This window comes from Arvicola amphibius, chromosome 12 (genome assembly GCF_903992535.2).
Source record: "Arvicola amphibius chromosome 12, mArvAmp1.2, whole genome shotgun sequence".
Classification (NCBI taxonomy): Eukaryota; Metazoa; Chordata; class Mammalia; order Rodentia; family Cricetidae; genus Arvicola; species Arvicola amphibius.
The window spans coordinates 21,692,510-21,709,237 of NC_052058.2; the positions used below are offsets into that span (position 1 = coordinate 21,692,510).

Here is a 16,728-nt window from a genome sequence, read left to right on the forward strand (position 1 = left end):
CACTATCTCCATCCATCTCTCCACCCTTGCATTGTATTTCTGTTGAACACTGCTGTTGATTTATGTACAGTTCTCTGTCACTCAAGGGTATAAAACTCCTTGGGTCCATCTTCCTGGTCTCTAATTATAGAAGAGACTCAAAGAGGTTAAAAAAAGTGTCTATTTGGCAATATGGGAGCACATATAGACACACATAAATAAGTGTATATATTCCCTTCCATAATTGCGAAACTTAGGCTATGTAGAAAAACAGCAGGGGAAAGGAGAGACTCTCAGCAGCTCATGGAAGTCAGTTGACAGCTCTTTAAATGCTGCGTTTAACTCTGGACATGACATTTATGGTATTGCCACTGGCATTTTAGATTTGTCTTGTGTCTTTTCTCTTCCTTAGCACTCAGGCTCTGACCTCCTGGAGCATCTACTGTATCTCAGTTCACCTCCCCAAATCTAGCGCCCAGCTCAGTCTCCAATGTTCCCATGCACCATTGCTTTGACCCCTGTATCTTCAGCCACACTAACCAACTCTTGCTCTCTGCAGGATTAACTGGTGGTTCTGCGCCCTTCCCTACAGTGTTCTCATCTTCATCTATGATGAAATCAGAAAACTCATCATCCGTAGACGGCCTGGTGGTAAGGCTGCCCTGGACCTTGTTCTAGAGTGGTCACCAACACTCTAGCAAGTTTTCCCATCCCATCTGGCTTCCCCAGACCCACTGACTTTCTCTGTCTCACTGTCTGTCCTTTTCTCTTCCTGGACCCCTGTCCTCTACCCCTGAATCTACATGTTCCCTCCAATGCTCGGGAGCCCTGTTGCATGTGGCAGGCTTTCCAACTGATCCTTCTCTGCCCTTCCGCAGAGCTCCCTTGCAGACTCTCGTGATTACTTCCTCTTCTCAGCTCACTTTGTCTCCTCTCCACAGGCTGGCTGGAGAGGGAAACGTACTACTAAGTGCATCAGAGAAAGATCTTCACATGACATTGGTCTCCCAAAAGCTGAGACTGAGTGTAACACAACATCTGAGATAAAGCCAAGCAGGGGGCAGAGACACTGGATTGAATTTACTCTGGATGAGAGAGAGGCATTTCTGGGGCTGGACCAAGAGCATCTGGCAGGAGATGGGGAGGGTTGGGGAAAGCCCAGCCTGCTCTGTCTGGACCCAGCAAGGAGGTGCACAGTCTTGATACATTCAGTAGACAATCTAGAGAGTAAACATTTGGAGCAGCCCTCGCCTAACTCGGTATGTAGGAATCTGATTTGCGGGGACTAGAGGGTGCTGCAAAGTTCTATTCCCACACTTAAAATTGTAACTGGCCAAGGGAGACCTCCAGAGACCTGAGAGGAGGCCGAAAAGGTACTAGAATCAAGTGTCTGGGGCTGAGTGTGGTGGCATATACCCTTAATACCAGCATTTGGAAGGTGGACCTCTGTGAATTTGATGCCAGCCTGTCTACATAGTGAGTTCCAGGCCAGACAGGGCTACACAGTGAGACCCTGCCTTTAAAAACAGAAGATTAAGCCTACTTGTCACTGAAGGGTATTTCCCATTTTATGCTCAATCTCTCATGTGCTGTCAGTGTAAGGGACAAGAGAATGCCCCCCAAAGTCTAGCTAGAACCAGCTGATGCTGAGCTACATCTTGTAGAGGTACCATAGCACCCATATCTGCACCCACATTTGGGGTGTGTGGGACCAAATAATCTAGATCTGACTTGGATTTTCTCAGATCAGACGACAGGCCACAGCATTGTTGCTCTTAAAGAGACCCAATAACGTCCGGTCCAGCAAGGTTCAATGACTGGGGAGCGGTCACATGGAGTGTGAGGAGGTCCTCTCCTCTAGGGCAGACTGGTGGTCCCTGCCCATTAGGCCCGTCATTAGGACATCTCTAACCTATCCCATCCTTTAGCCTTTCTCTCCAGTATAATCTTGAAACAGGCGATGTGTGTGCTAGGCAAGTATTATATTGCTGAGCTACAGCCTGAGCCCTGGACCCAAGCTTTCCCGGTCTTAGCAAAAAGGTGCAAGGAACCTCTCTCCTGCCCAGCCTCTTCCTGTGGTTCCTCCCCACTTTGTTTTCCCCCTCAATATCTCGTTTCTGCTCAGTGAGCACCTCTGCTTTGCTCTAAGACTCTGAGTTCCTTCTCAGGGACCTTTTAGGGATCTGTGCCCCAAAGGAACCAGAAGAATGCTGAGGAAAGCCGGGAGGAACTCAGCAGCTGTTGCCAAAATACAGCATAGGCACCACTGCACACCTCCCGACATTGCACATTGTGGCAAGGGCTGTGCCCGCCATCGCTAGATTCCCACCGCTGCACTCTTTCGTAGGAGAAGAAGCGAGAGCCTCATTCCGGAACTTGTACCATTAACCGCTTTTCAAACTACTCTTTCAGTAGTAACCGGGACCAAACACAGTTACAAACAAAACAAAAACTAAATGGGAGTGGAGCATGGACCTGAAGGATGGGCTTTGTTGCAGGCTGCCAGAAAACAAAACAAAATTTAAAAATCCCTCACATTGAAGGGTGTAGCCAGCCCCTCTTTCTCTGTATCGGACTCCTTTCTCAGAGGTTTCCTTCCACCCCTTTCGTCTTCCAACACAAGGTCTCCTGGGGACAGAGCTCTAACAGTCTGGGGTCCACCCAGGCTGCTGACGGGGCTGAAACAGACCCTGGAAGATGGAAGCAGGGGTGGGGAGGTATGTGAGTGAGATGGGGAGGGGGGGACCAGCTCCTCAAGTTTCAGTAGTGAGGAACTTTGAGTGTCTGGTGGGTTAAAAATACTGACACCCCAACTCAGGGTCATTTGATATGGGTGGCTGAGGCGTGTTAAATCCATCCAAAGGGCTGCACACGGGGAGCCTGGAAGTGGACTGAGTAGACAGCTCAGAGGAAAGCATCAGAGAGAGGAGGCCTAGAGTAGTGATGTAGGAACCGAAGAGGTTAAGGGTGGAAATGGAGCCAGAAAGGGCCCCCAGTGGGGAGAGCTGGCAGCGTAGGAGGAGCTGAAGGGGCCAGGGTTCCCATGGAGGCCTGTCTCATTCCGAAGGTCTAATTCATGACGGAAGAAATCTAGTGCTCCGTTGTCTCTTCAGAATTTGCCTCTCCCCAGAACCCTGCAGAAATGAGACACCAAGACTGGATCTACTCATGGGCAGGCCTGGGTGGCCTTTGCAGCCAGGGTTGTAAGCTCTGCCTGGCACATGGGATGCTCTCCTGGGAGATCAAGAGACAGGATTCTGAGATCGCCCCAGCTCCAGCGCCATGCTCTGGCCTCCCCTGCTACCGTGGTGGCAGCTGTCCCTCTTATACCCATTCCTGCCATGCTCTTAAGAATGCTAAGTTAATAATCCCAGCACTCGGGAGGCAGAGGCAGGCGGATCTCTGAGTTCGAGACCAGCCTGGTCTACAAGAGCTAGATCCAGGACAGGCTCTAGAAACTACAGGGAAACCCTGTCTCGAAAAACCAAAAAAAAAAAAAAAAAAAAAAAAGAATGCTAAGTTAGGCGCGTGAGGTCTGTCACAGGGCAATGAAAGAAGCTGTTCTGCTAATATAACTTCATGTTTCTACCTAGATGCAAAAAAAACACTATCCTCGAATGAGAAAAACCTTGCACAGGGGACAAGGAGAGCTGGCTTTAGGGTGATCTTCTCACAATCCTCCTTGAGCCCCAATCTAGTTCCTATAGAGTGTGAGCCCTAGAAGGCCATAAAAGGGGTCTTGCTAGATAGAGAAAGCTAAAGTCACCTCTTCACCTCCAAGTGAGGAGCCTGAAGCTACAGTTTTCATACCTCTGGCTCTGCTTCGGGTCTCAGATGCAGAGAATTAATCCACAGTCCTGGGCAACCTTGCACAGGGCCCACCTCTTCCTGTTTACCTCATGCTGATTTTTCCCAGGTTTATACCGGATCATCTGGTGCCTTACCAAAGACATAGGAAAAATAGTATTTTTTTATTAATAGCTTTCTTTAGAATCACGCAGCCTGGGCAACCCGCTCAGCCCTCTATGTCCTAGAAACAGAGTCCCGCAGGATCAGAGCAGAGAGCACTGGAAGGAAGCAGCCAAGCAGAATTCCCTTCCTCATAGTGGTCCTTGCAGGCTGAGAAAGCCCAAGCCCACATCCCTACAGGATGGAATCCGGGCCAGCCCTGTCCTTCCCCGTACATTCCTGAGTTAGGACTGGTGAGGGAAGCAAAGGAAACAGGCTGGAGCGAAGCCAGGCTTCTGGTCTTGGACTCCGCTCCATCTTTTATTCAGAGAATGATCTCATCCTTGGTCCACGTTCTTTAAAGGGAACTGCAGGGGGTTTCTTTCCTGGAGCCTGGAATGTGCTTTTATTGCCCCCCTCTCCTTCACAGGATCAAAGAAGGAGACTTTACCTATGGATGATTGCTAGATTTTAGGCGTCAGAAGAAAGACGGCACTTCCCCCACTTCATCCTCAGCTTAGCCTCTGACCCGAACTGTGTCCACTTCACCTACATTTCTTTCTGATTAGCCTTGTCCTACCCTGGGATCCCCGGTTACCCCTCCATCTCCCCTCCTCCAGCCTCGGCTTCACTTACCCCTAACTCATCTGGTCTTATTTTTAGATCCGGCATCTCTCCCTTTCCCTTTCTTAATATGGCGATGAGCTCTTAGGCCTGCATGGGGCCAGGGGCTGAGGAGCCCTGGCCACTGGGGGAGGGGGAAGGAAGGAGCTGCTGGGAGCCTAGGGAAGAGGTGTAGGAGGCGGGAGGATTCAGGCTCTCATGGAGCTGTCCTGGCCTCAGAAGGTTATCCATCTCTCCTGCCAACCACAGAGACATATTTAGACAGGGCCAGGTGGGGACGGAGGGGTGCCAGTTTCAAGGGGGCAGCTCCGATTCCCTCTCCGCCCCTGCTCCTATTGCTCCTCCTGACCCTTTTCCACTTGGCTCTGTCGGCAGTTTCTCCAGGACCCAGCAGTGTCCTCTGTCCACTGCTCTGGCCCACTCCCTACCCCACCCCCACCCAGAGCCCCTCACTCAGGACTCTTGTATCCAGGGGCACCTCCCTATCTCAGCCAACCTCCTCAGGACCAGGAGAGCAGACCTAGATCCCACTACCTCCATGAGAGCCACTGACAGGATGGGGGCCAGGGCAATGGCCAAGCTGCCGCTAGCACTGCTGTTTGTACTGGTGCTGGGGATACCAAAGCCAGGGGTCCAGGGGGAGGAAGGGCTGGACTTCCCAGAGTACGATGGTGTGGACCGTGTCATCAATGTGAATGCAAAGAACTACAAGAATGTGTTCAAGAAGTATGAGGTGCTGGCCCTCCTCTACCATGAGCCCCCCGAGGACGACAAGGCCTCACAAAGACAATTTGAGATGGAGGAGCTAATCCTGGAGGTGAGTAGAGGATAGCAGGCCCGAGGAGCATGCCCAGTCCCTTCTGTGAGCCCTGTGTCTGAGGGTGGCAGGGGCTGGGGTCAGAGCATCACAGGGCCTTTGTCTTCACGGAGAGCATGACTGGAATGTCCAAAAGAAAAGGACTCAGAAACCAGGGTCCTATGCTTCCTTTGGTAACTTTAGGGCAAGTCTGTGCGGTAGGAGACAGGGATCCCAGGTTTATCTGGGAAGGGGGGGTGGGCTGTGTGCAGGCCTCTGCGTTGCACTCCATACCAGCGATGTTCTCTCCTAGCCAAAATAATGCCCCCCTCACACACTTAGGGCTATACCCCAGTACCCAGCAGGAATGTAAACAGGACTGATATTTACCTATGACTGACTTAATGACTATGTAGTTAAATATCTCCTGGAGGCCTCCCACGAGCCTCCCAGCCCAGTCCCTTTCCCTCCTCCAGTTCCCCCTTTGTCCCTAGTGGATTAAACAAATGTCCTTACAGAAAATTCTTTTGGTTGAAGGAGGTTTCAGCATGCCTTCCCCATCTTTTCTTTCAGAGAAGAGATTTCTTTACCCCCACCCCACCCCGACTTAACCCACAGCAGAGACGGTTAATACAAAGCACAAGGATGTGGGGGGAAGTGGCAGCGGGGAGGCCTTAGGATTGGGATACATGGCCACACACACCCTTAAGGGAGCTGCGATATGTTCATGCTTTTTTGTTTTGTTTTGTTTTGTTTTTGTCTGAACTTCTCTGGTCTCTTCTCTGGCGTGGTGATACAAAGAGACCCCACTTTGTATGGAAAACTTGGAACATTTCAGTGTAAGACAGCAGGCCCCAGGCTTGCATTTCTGTGTGCCCTGTTGGGCTCTGGAAACCACCGCTGTCTGATTAATGAGCTAAGTATTTTTATCCTGAGTGCTCAGTAGCCTCTGCCATCCACCTGCCACCCGCCCTCCCGTTCCCCTAAGAATCACTGTGCTGCAGGACTGGGTGGGGTGCAGCTGCACCCAGAGCAGAAAGAGTCAGGGTGGATTGCTGGGTGGGGAGGCTTGTGGGGGAGTGACCAGCCTGTGACTACCCTGAAGACTGGCTGGAAATGCTACAGTAATATGGGAAAGGGAAGAAAGCTACTTAGTTTCTGTCGGTGGCTCTCCCTCCTTGGGTGATGAATGGTGACCTCTTGACTTTCTTAGACTTTCCCACCCTTCAACAACATGACCAGCCTCCCCCGCCCCCCATCTGTCTCAGTTCTCACTTTGGGAGTTACGTGAGGGTCCCAAGGATTCTATATCCCCTATGCTGAGTTTGGCCTTTGATCAGGATGGAAGGCAGGGCCCAGCCCTTCAGGGAAGGTGAGACTCCTCAGCTTCCCTCAGGAACTTTACAATGAGCAGTAAATACCCACGATCTTTAAAAACATTGCACCAAAGACAGGCTAGGATTATGGGGTGTTTGCGGAGAGTATGCATCTTAACGAATGGTCAAGGTCAATGCTTAAGCTTCTTGTACCTCAGCTGACCTGATGGGAAAGCATTAAATGGGGAAGGGGGTTAAATAAGAATTCTAGGGGCTAATTTTAACCCTGACTACTTCTTCCAGTTAGCAGCCCAAGTCCTAGAAGACAAGGGTGTTGGTTTCGGCCTGGTGGACTCTGAGAAGGATGCAGCTGTGGCCAAGAAATTAGGTAAGGAAGGGAAGGAGGGGCAAGAAGCGGAAAGGGGATGCCAGACCAGAGATGCCTCGGTGGAGAACTTGGGGGATATATGGGAGGGCTTAGGAGTTCCTCTACTATATCTATTCTGGTGGGGAGGGGAGTCTGAGACTGGGGGCTATTCTATACAGAGACCTGTGCCTGCTCCAATCCCAGCACCAGATCAAGTGGGGCGGGGTGGTAGCCATCTTTATCTAGAAAATGGTTAAGACTGGGCATGAGCAGGGGCATGGCGGCTCATTCTTGCCATACTTGTACTTGGAAGGATAAAGCAGCAATATTGTGGGCTCAAAGCCTCCTCAGTTACATAGTGAAACAACCAAAAAAAATGCATGTAGATACTTTGCTTTGTATACTAACCTAATTTAGTTTTAAAAAACACACAAGAGAAGAAACAAAGAAAAAGAAACACAGCTAGGTGTTGGAAGGAAAGGGGAAACCAAGGAATACAGGCATAGCCAGAGAGACCTTCTGCAAAGACCTTTTCAACTCCTCTCCTCCCCCACCCTCTCCCTCATCCTTCCCCTCCCCCCTCTTAGTATAGCACAGATGTTACATCACCCGGCCACCAGGCGGCAGCACAGGCTGGACACCGGATGTGGACGTGGGAAGGGTAGTTAGCAACAAGTCATCTGGACGGTCATAGCAGAGAAGCAGCTCCTAGAGTCTTCAGAGACACTGGCGGAATACTCATCCCCGGCTATGTAGGCAGAGCAAGGGGCTGTGTTGCTAGAATCCGCATCTTTCTGGTTTCCTCCCCTCAGACCCTACCTGCTCCCCACAACCCCTCCTTGCCCCAGCTTCTTAGCCTGCTCAGCTGAGAGGTTAGCTCCTGAACTAAATTCCGAGGCACGGACATAGAATGCAGGGTGTAAGGAGCTGTTGAAGTTGGGTGGGAGAGAGAAATGGAGAGGCGGGGATGAGTCTGCTGGGATTATCCAGTGGGCTCTAACCAGAAGTTTGACTTAGGGAAGGCTGGGGTCGCAGCTCACCTCCCCTGTGTTCCTTAGGACTAATTGAAGAGGACAGCGTTTATGTGTTTAAAGGAGATGAAGTCATTGAGTACGATGGCGAATTTGCTGCGGACACTCTAGTGGAGTTTCTGCTTGATGTGAGGACTCCCCTGAGCCTGACAGCCTTGACATTTCCAATGCCCCTTAGTCCCTACAGATCCACCGTACACCCCTATACACACACACCACAGACACCACAAGCCAGACACACATACTACATATGCTGCACACATACCACATGCAACATACAATAGATATACATATTTCACACAGATCAGACACAAAGCACACAAAACAGACACATACCACGCATATATGCTCACATGTAACAAATAACACACATCATATATAGTACCACATATACCAGACACATATCATACATACAATGCACACTCATATGCAGCACACATGACATACAATACACATATAACATGCAACATACAGAATTTATATCAGATATATGCCATGCAATTAGACCCATAAATAAACCACCCATACAATAACATATCACAAACATATACCCCATGCCAAACAAGACAGAGAACATACACCTCACACACATTGCACAACACCTAGACGACACACATATACCATTAACAGTGTACAGCACACAAGCCGTATGCCCACCCTCTACCACCAGCTAGCTCTTTATCCTGAAAAAGTCCCCTGCCTTTCCCTAGTTCCCTCTCTGGGTCCTATCAGTGAGGACAGAAATGGTCTCCTCCATGTTTTTGTTCCTCCAGGTCCTAGAAGACCCTGTTGAATTGATCGAAGGTGAACGAGAGCTGCAGGCATTTGAGAATATTGAGGACGAGATCAAACTCATTGGCTATTTCAAGAACAAAGACTCAGAGCGTGGGTAACAGCTCCACTGCTCCCCTCTCTGACCCCGCTTGCCACCGGTCCTCCTGCCTCCCTCCTTCTGCCAGTGGCTCAGCATCTCTGGTTCTGAACTTTCTGTCCCTCTCCTTCCTTCCCATGGTCAGCTCCTTCATCTGTCCTGTCTTCTGTACCCTGGGGCATTCCCCAGTCCTCCCCCACCCCAGCCCTGCATTCCAGAACTTCCGCTACAATTCAGTTGTGTTTTATTCTCAGAGAACTAGAGGCTAGAGGAGATGGGCCTCATTCTGAGACCCACATGTCCAGGAAGATCTGCAGAGAAGCCAAGGGGCTGACTCTCGGCAGACCTTGAGAATGACTGTCCTCTCTTCCCTCAGACTACAAAGCCTTCGAGGATGCCGCTGAAGAGTTTCATCCCTATATCCCTTTCTTCGCCACCTTCGATAGCAAGGTTCTCTTCCCCGAAACCAGCTCTCCCTACACTCTTAAGTTGCCCCCAGCCTTCTCTCCCAAATTGATGGGGTCTTGTTCCCATTCTGCATGCCGGCACTCACCCACCTGAAACTCACCCCTTCCTTCTTCTATATAGTTGAAGGGAAGAGGGGCATTAGATTGTCTACCCCGTCTTTGCCTGTTAAATTAGCCCAGGGAAGTTAAGCTACACCCACAGACCCGCATTTTCTGACTCCTTTCCTGCAGCTCATTCCCCTTTATACTAGTTCCCACTCAGACCCTGCATCTCCTACTCACAACTCTTGTCTACTTCCTCAAAGGTGGCAAAGAAGCTGACCCTGAAGTTGAACGAGATTGATTTCTATGAGGCCTTCATGGATGAGCCTGTGACCATCCCAGACAAACCCAACAGTGAAGAGGAGATTGTCAGCTTTGTGGAGGAGCACAGGAGGTGGGGACTGAGCAACCCTCTCAGTGGGGGCGGGTTCCTCCTGGGGCTAGAACACCAGTCTGTGAGCTGGGCTGGGAAACTTAAGCCAACCTGGAAGCCAGTGTCCACTGGAGATGAATACTCCTCCGGACATTGGTGCTCACTGATACACTAGCAGTTCTGCATTGTATTTTGTGCCCCAGAACTTAGCCCTGAGCCCTATGCAAAGTCCTCTGTGAATGTGTACGGGCTGTGGGGCTGATTACGATTTAAGGAATTTGCCAACAAATGAGTAGTGAGTGCCTGTGTTCTGAGCAGGGACTTAAAAGGCTCCTCCTCTCTATTGTTGAATTTCATTCTTTTATCATCCTCAACGAAAGAGGCGTCAAGGGGAAGAGGAGTCCGAACTGGGATTTCAGCCTTACCTCAGTCCCATGCCCGTTCCCAATCTCAAGGCTGGCGGTTGTCAACAGAGGTAGAGGATTGGCCAATGGCTGCTAGGTAGTGTTTCCAAGACATTTTTGGCTGTGAGGAGTGTTGCCGGTATTCTAATTAGAGGCCAGAGATCCTATTAAGCATCCTGCAGTGCACAGGACATCCCCTCCCCTCTGCATCAGCGCTGCTGAAGCTAGGAAAGCCTGCCCTATACTCACGCATAATTCACTTCCTTCACGAGACTCCATGACTAGAAATACCCACTCATCAGTCTAAGTACCAGTTATTCTCTCCCACTGGATGCTGGCCTCTTTCATTGGGGCACGACATGTTTGCATTGTTTAACTCTACCCAATACCTAACTCAGTATTTACAATGCATTTCAGCCCCTCCCTGCTCCTGGTACTGGGAAGGGAACCCAGGGCCTGGCACACATTAAACATATAATTCTTTTATAATTTTTTTTGTTTTGTTTGTTTTTGTTTTTCGAGACAGGATTTCTCTGTAGCTTTGGAGCCTGTCCTGGAACTAGCTCTTGTAGACCAGGCTGGTCTCGAACTCACAGAGATCTGCTTGCCTCTACCTCCCGAGTGCTGGGATTAAAAGCGTGTATAATTCATGTAATTCTACTGAGCCCAGGTTGTCAATTTTATTGGATGACCAAATGAAAAAAAAAAAGACTACCCTGATACCCAGTTCTTACCGTTCCCCTCAGCGTCTCTCTTCCAGCCATCCCCTTCCCACCAGCCATTGTTTTGCAGCCATGCAATGATCTGGGCCTGACGCCCAGAGCTTTAGATTTGCAAGCTGGCTTTGTTCTGGGGTACAAGCTGTCTGTGCCCTCGGCCTGACCCAGAGGTGGTTTCAGCTGTGGGGACCTTCTAGAGGGAAATGTTCTTCTCACCCACTGAGTAGGGACCCTCTGTCTCTCTTCTAGATCCACCCTGAGGAAACTGAAGCCTGAGAGTATGTATGAGACCTGGGTGAGTGCCTCTCCCAGGACCCGGTGCTTGGGGAGCAGGGGGTGGGTAGAGTCTTAGGAATAGCCATCCTTCCTCTACCTTGTGCCTTCTGGGGGGCGGGGAGAGCAGTATCTCAGGCAGGGGGCAAGGTTTCTGTACTGAAGAACACATCTGTGATGGCAGCCATAAGTGACAAAGAGGTCAAGGTAAGCCTCGAACTCTGAGGGTAAAGGGATTACCAGAGCCGAAAGGTGTCACTCAGAAAAGAGTCACCACCATACAAGGTGGCATTCCATGACTCAGACTCAAGCAACATCAAGGAGGCTGGATAGGAGTAGAGTAAGGTCGCCCCTAGCTCTAACCCTGCTCCCCACCTCACCCTCCAACAGGAGGACGATATGGACGGGATCCACATTGTGGCCTTTGCAGAGGAAGCTGATCCTGGTGAGGAAAGAACCCTGACATGGCCTGGGGGAAGCCAGGGGTGGGCGGTGTGTCTGTTGGGTCATAGGACTGCGGAAGGCATTCCTGGGAGTTTGCAAGCAGCCTGGGGCGTGCAATGTGTTGGTGTAGGAGGCGAGGAAACAGGCCTGGATTCCTGTCTCGTGCGTCCCTTTCCTTTCTGCTCCACCTCACATTTCTCCCTTCTGCTCCCTCCAAGATGGTTATGAGTTCTTAGAGACTCTCAAGGCGGTGGCCCAAGACAACACTGAAAACCCTGACCTTAGCATCATCTGGATTGACCCCGATGACTTCCCCCTGGTAAGAGGCCCAGCTCAAGCACTGGGCTCCTAATCTGGGGACTTGGCCTGGGGCGCTGTTTTTGTTTCAGAATTCCTAGCCCTACCTACTTCCTAGTTGGGGACCCAGAATATTATGCCTGCTGCATGTTCATGAGCAATGTGGACACAGAGGGCATCAGAGCAAGGGGAACGGGGATGACATGTGAATTGCACGGGATGTAGTGTGTGATTCCCAGATCAGAGGCAGATAGGTGATTAGTGTGCCAGAGCTGAAAAGCGGTCCTCTGGCTAGCAGCTGGATACAGCACACAACACATGAATTCAGAAAGTCAGCAGATCCCATGAGCCAGGAGATAGCTCCGTGCTCAGCCGAACCCCTAGCATCTGCCATTTGTTGTTGAATAAGCAAACAGGAACGTGACAGAATACTGATGATTGCCAGGTATAAGTACTTATGTTAAGACACGCAGGAACTGAGCTGGGGAGATGGCTCAGAGGTTAGGAGCATGCGCTGCTCTTCCAGAGGTGAGTTTAGTTCTCAGCACCCATGTCTGGTGGTTGTTCAACTACAAGGGATCCATACCACTTCTGAAGGTATGCACACACGTGGTAAACACTCAAACACACACACATAAGTAAAAATAAAAATAAACCTTAAGTAGCTGGGTGGTGGTGGCGCACACCTTTAATCCCAGCACTTGGGAGGCAGAGGCAGGAGGATCTCTGTGAGTTCAAGTCCAACCTGGTCTACAAAGTGAGTTCTAGGACAGCTAGGATTGTTACACAGAGAAACCCTGTCTCAAAAAAATCAAAAATAAATAAATCTTAAAAAGAGAGAGATGAAGGAACTGAGGGTTCTGCAAAGAGAAGTGAGTTGCTTCAAGGCCAATCAGGAACAAAGTAGAGTTTCTGTTTTACTTCTTCTCCAAAGGGAGAAGCTGCCTTCCTCGTCTTTTTCCTTTGAGGTTTCTTCTCTTTCACTGATTAGCTTTACCTACAAGCTTGTGGTCCACAGCTGGGCTGTCCCTCCATCCATTAGCAGTTCATCCTGCCTCCTTTTATCCCTGGCCTGAGACTCATCCTCTGATGGGCTTGTGAACTTCTAACCGGTATTAAGTTGACGTTTTTTTGGTTCTCTCCACAGTTGGTCCCATACTGGGAGAAGACGTTTGACATCGACTTGTCAGCTCCACAAATAGGAGTCGTCAATGTTACAGACGTGAGTTTCCTTTCCTAATTCCTGGCTGTGCACCAGATCATCTCTCACCCAAGTACTAACTAGGCTCAACCTTGCTTCGCCTCCAAGATCAGATGGGACTGGGTGTGTTAGGGTGGTGTGGCCGTAGACAGCACCAGCCATCTCAGCATAGCTAGTTCTCTTCCACACTGCTGCTAACAAGCAAGCAAGCACTGCCCAGGAGCAGAGACACTCCGGTCAAGTGGCTGGACCTGTGGGGTGGGGACACATGATCTGAGCATTTGAATCTTTCACTCGCTGGAATCATGTCATTCTTCAAAGTCCAGTTCAATTTCTTTGTCCTCCACTGAGTTTCTCTTTGGAATCATCCCCTCTACGGTACCGTGGGAGCCACTGGCATTAAGAACGTCCCTTTAAAGCATCCTATCTCTTCTAGCAGTCTTGGAACATTTTGAAGGCAGACGTCTTCTGGCGACCACATAGTAGATACTTACGTGTTGAGCTGAATTGAGTAGAGCAGCTTTTGCTTTTGCAGTATTCTCAGTCTAACGGAATAGGCAAGTATTCCGTTAATTGTAAGGCTGGCTCTGGTAAGTTTTATAGTAGAAATAAAATGCTAGCAAGGTTGGAATTTCTGCTTGAGAGACTCGAAGCAGAGTTTAAGGGGAAGCAGCCTTACAGTGGAGATCATACAGTGTAGAGGATTTCAATCAGAGACAAACTCTCCAAACTGAGAGCCAGGCCTGGTGGCCCATGCCTGCAACCTAAGCACAGGAGAGGCAAAGGCTGGAGCACTGTAGAGAGTTCAAAGCCAGCTTGGGTTACACGGCTGAGTACGAGACCAGCCAGCCAAGGCTGTAAAGCAAGTACACATTTTTTGTTTTGTTTTGTTTTTATTTTTTTGTTTTTGAGACAGGTTTTTTGTCCATACAGTCCTGGCTGTCCTGGGACTCACTCTATAGACCACGCTGGCCTCGAAATCAGAGATCCACCTGTCTCTGCCTCCCGAGTGTTGAGACTAAAGGTGTGATTCATCAAGAGCTTATCTTTAAAAAAAAAAAAGAGTGAAAAGCAAACCAACCAACAAAAACACAGCAAAAAAAGTGAATATCAGGTTTGGGAATGGGCAAGTATTTTTTAAAATAGAGTTTCAGACTTTAAGATCACTGAGACTATTACTAGAAAATCATTTTATAAAAATCTTTTTTTTTTTTTTTGGTTTTTCGAGACAGGGTTTCTCTGTGGCTTTGGAGCCTGTCCTGGAACTAGCTCTTGTAGACCAGGCTGGTCTCGAACTCACAGAGATCCACCTGCCTCTGCCTCCCGAGTGCTGGGATTAAAGGCGTGTGCCACCACCGCCCGGCTTTTTTTTTTTTTTTTTTTTGTATAAAAATCTTGAATGTTGGCACCTCTGACTTTATTCTGTTGGCCATGAGTACTGGCGCTTTTGTATTATGGACACAGTAGAGATGCACGCTTTTAGCAGGTCAGGATAGCAACAGTAAAGGAAGACAGACTGAAGGGAGGGAGGTCTGTGGCCAGTGCACCTTCTCTTTCCACTCTGGCCATCACTATGCTAACTCTGAACTTCACCAGGATAGGTTCTCTGGCCACGGAAGGGACAGAGGATGTACAGTGAGCGGGAGGACGAGGTCCAGATCTGTAGTAAATTTGGCTTCCATCCCCTACCTGTGCCATCACCTAGGCGGACAGCATATGGATGGAGATGGACAACGAGGAGGACCTGCCTTCTGCCGAGGAGCTGGAAGACTGGCTAGAAGATGTGCTGTCGGGAGAAATCAACACAGAGGATGATGATGACGACGACGATGACGATGATGAGGACGACGATGACGATGACGACTAGTTGCTGTGGCAACCACCTACCAGCCCCACTTGCTCTTCACATGTACCTTCCTACCATCCACGCACTTCCCCAAGCTCCTTGGGACACTAGGTCACTCTCTACTACAGGGCCCACTGTGGTCTATATCCAGGGTGCTTGAGGTCCTGGTCTCCCCCGCTGATGAGAAAGGGAGCTGCTTCTCCTCAGATACCAGCCCAGTTCTTTCATCTCTCTCATTTCTTATTCTATACCTTATCCATATCTACTGATTCTCTCCTCCCCATACTTTCTGATTCTCTTGCCATCTCTTTTTCTGTCCCTTCCATCAACACAGTCTCCCACTTTTCAAATCTTAAACCTTTCTGGCTGTCCTGATCCAGGCCAGGAGGAAGGGAGGTACTGTGTTCAGGGATGTATCTCACCCATCTCTTGTTAATGTATTTGGGTCAAATGCAAGGCCTTAATAAAGAGATCTGGGGCAGAATGAGCAAGTGTCTGTTGTTGACGAAGTCTCGCCCTTATGGCAGGAGGGAGGTGACCATCGGAGGGAAGATTTCACTGTGAGTGCCTTGTTAGGAATGAGCTAGGAGCTGATTAGCAGTTATCCCAGGGAGGGCTGGATATTTATCTGCCTCCAGTCAACAAGCCTTTTCTGAACACATGGTGTTTGTCCAGTGCTGTTGTTGGGATCTGGAGGAACAGACAGCGCCAGGCCTGTCCCTGCGCTTGAGCTGACTAGCCTTGCCAGAAAGTTAAGACTAGCACCCTAAACAACTGAAGAATACCATAGCAATATGTAATTATGTTGCTGCTTAATAGTGCCCTCCCAGAGGCGCTGTGTTTGAACATCAAGACTGAGTCCACTGTTCTTCCTTAGTGAGGGTCTCTGCAGACATTGGTGGTCCTGCCATCTACTTCTGTGGTCCCTGCTGCTGTTTCTGTGCACATACACCTACACCCCCCCTCTTATACTTGATGTGCCCTGTTACTGTTCTGCTATTACACAGCCACTAAACTGAGTCCTGAGGGCAGGGACCCAGGCTTTCTCTTAATTTCTATAGGGCCTTGGACATAAAGGATTGCCCCCATGGTAGTTTAAAGAAAGAAACAACAAGGTAGGAGAGGGGGATAAACATGGACTTGGTGACTTCCACAATGGAAGCAAACCTCCTCAAGACCTTCAACTGAAGAACGGGAATTGACGGGAGCCAAAGGAGTTGGGACAGGGGCATTCCAGTCAATGGAAGTATAACAACAAACTCGAAAGCATTAGCAGGGTGTGTTTGTCATTTTGGCGGAACCAGAGGTCAGAAAAGTGAAGAGAAATTCAAGTTGTGGCCACGGGATTGGGCAAGCGTAATGGGGTTGGTCTGTACAAGTGTTTGAACTAAATCCTATGAACTGGGATAGAAGGGCAAAATTTCAACTAATAGCAAAAAAAACAGGATAGGCTTGGGAAGGGGAGCTCCAAAGCCACAGAGAAACCCTGTCTCGAAAAACCAAAAGAAAAAAAAAAGAAGAAAAGACTTGAGAAGGGGAGGTGATGCAAAGGCAAAGAGCCCCACTCCTACTCAGAAACTATATGATCAGTGAGCTGGGGAGAATCTGGACCCATGTGGTGGTCATGGCAACGAGGAAGCATTGACTTTTGAACTAAGAGCATCCTCAGACTTAAACCTGTTAGAGCTTTGTGGAAAAGATTCACACACACACACACACACACACACACA

General features: G+C 49.4%; 2 protein-coding genes across 2 annotated transcripts in view; both read left to right on the top strand.

Moving 5' to 3' along the window:
* LOC119827400 (sodium/potassium-transporting ATPase subunit alpha-4) overlaps positions 1 to 949 on the top strand; it is a 35,942-nt gene extending 34,993 nt beyond the window's left edge. The window contains exons 21-22 of the mRNA XM_038349063.1: positions 539 to 630; positions 921 to 949. Coding sequence (XP_038204991.1) covers positions 539 to 630; positions 921 to 949 — 121 coding nt within the window. The remainder of the gene's footprint in view (positions 1 to 538; positions 631 to 920) is intronic.
* Positions 950 to 5,089: 4,140 nt separating this feature from the next.
* On the top strand, positions 5,090 to 15,019 carry Casq1 (calsequestrin 1). The gene is made up of 11 exons (XM_038349841.1): positions 5,090 to 5,368; positions 6,967 to 7,051; positions 8,089 to 8,189; positions 8,835 to 8,946; positions 9,309 to 9,382; positions 9,705 to 9,835; positions 11,187 to 11,232; positions 11,601 to 11,655; positions 11,873 to 11,973; positions 13,099 to 13,173; positions 14,858 to 15,019. The coding sequence occupies exons 1-11, from the start codon at positions 5,090 to 5,092 to the stop codon at positions 15,017 to 15,019; spliced, it is 1,221 nt and encodes a 406-aa protein (XP_038205769.1).
* Positions 15,020 to 16,728: the final 1,709 nt, after the last annotated feature.

Bases quoted from the DNA above. Each gene is read 5' to 3' on its own strand.
- Casq1 (XM_038349841.1), top strand. From the start codon at position 5,090: ATGAGAGCCACTGACAGGATGGGGGCCAGGGCAATGGCCAAGCTGCCG. The intron at 5,369-6,966 runs GTGAGTAGAGGA...TACTTCTTCCAG, and splicing joins TGGAGGAGCTAATCCTGGAG to TTAGCAGCCCAAGTCCTAGA. The intron at 13,174-14,857 runs GTGAGTTTCCTT...GCCATCACCTAG, and splicing joins GAGTCGTCAATGTTACAGAC to GCGGACAGCATATGGATGGA.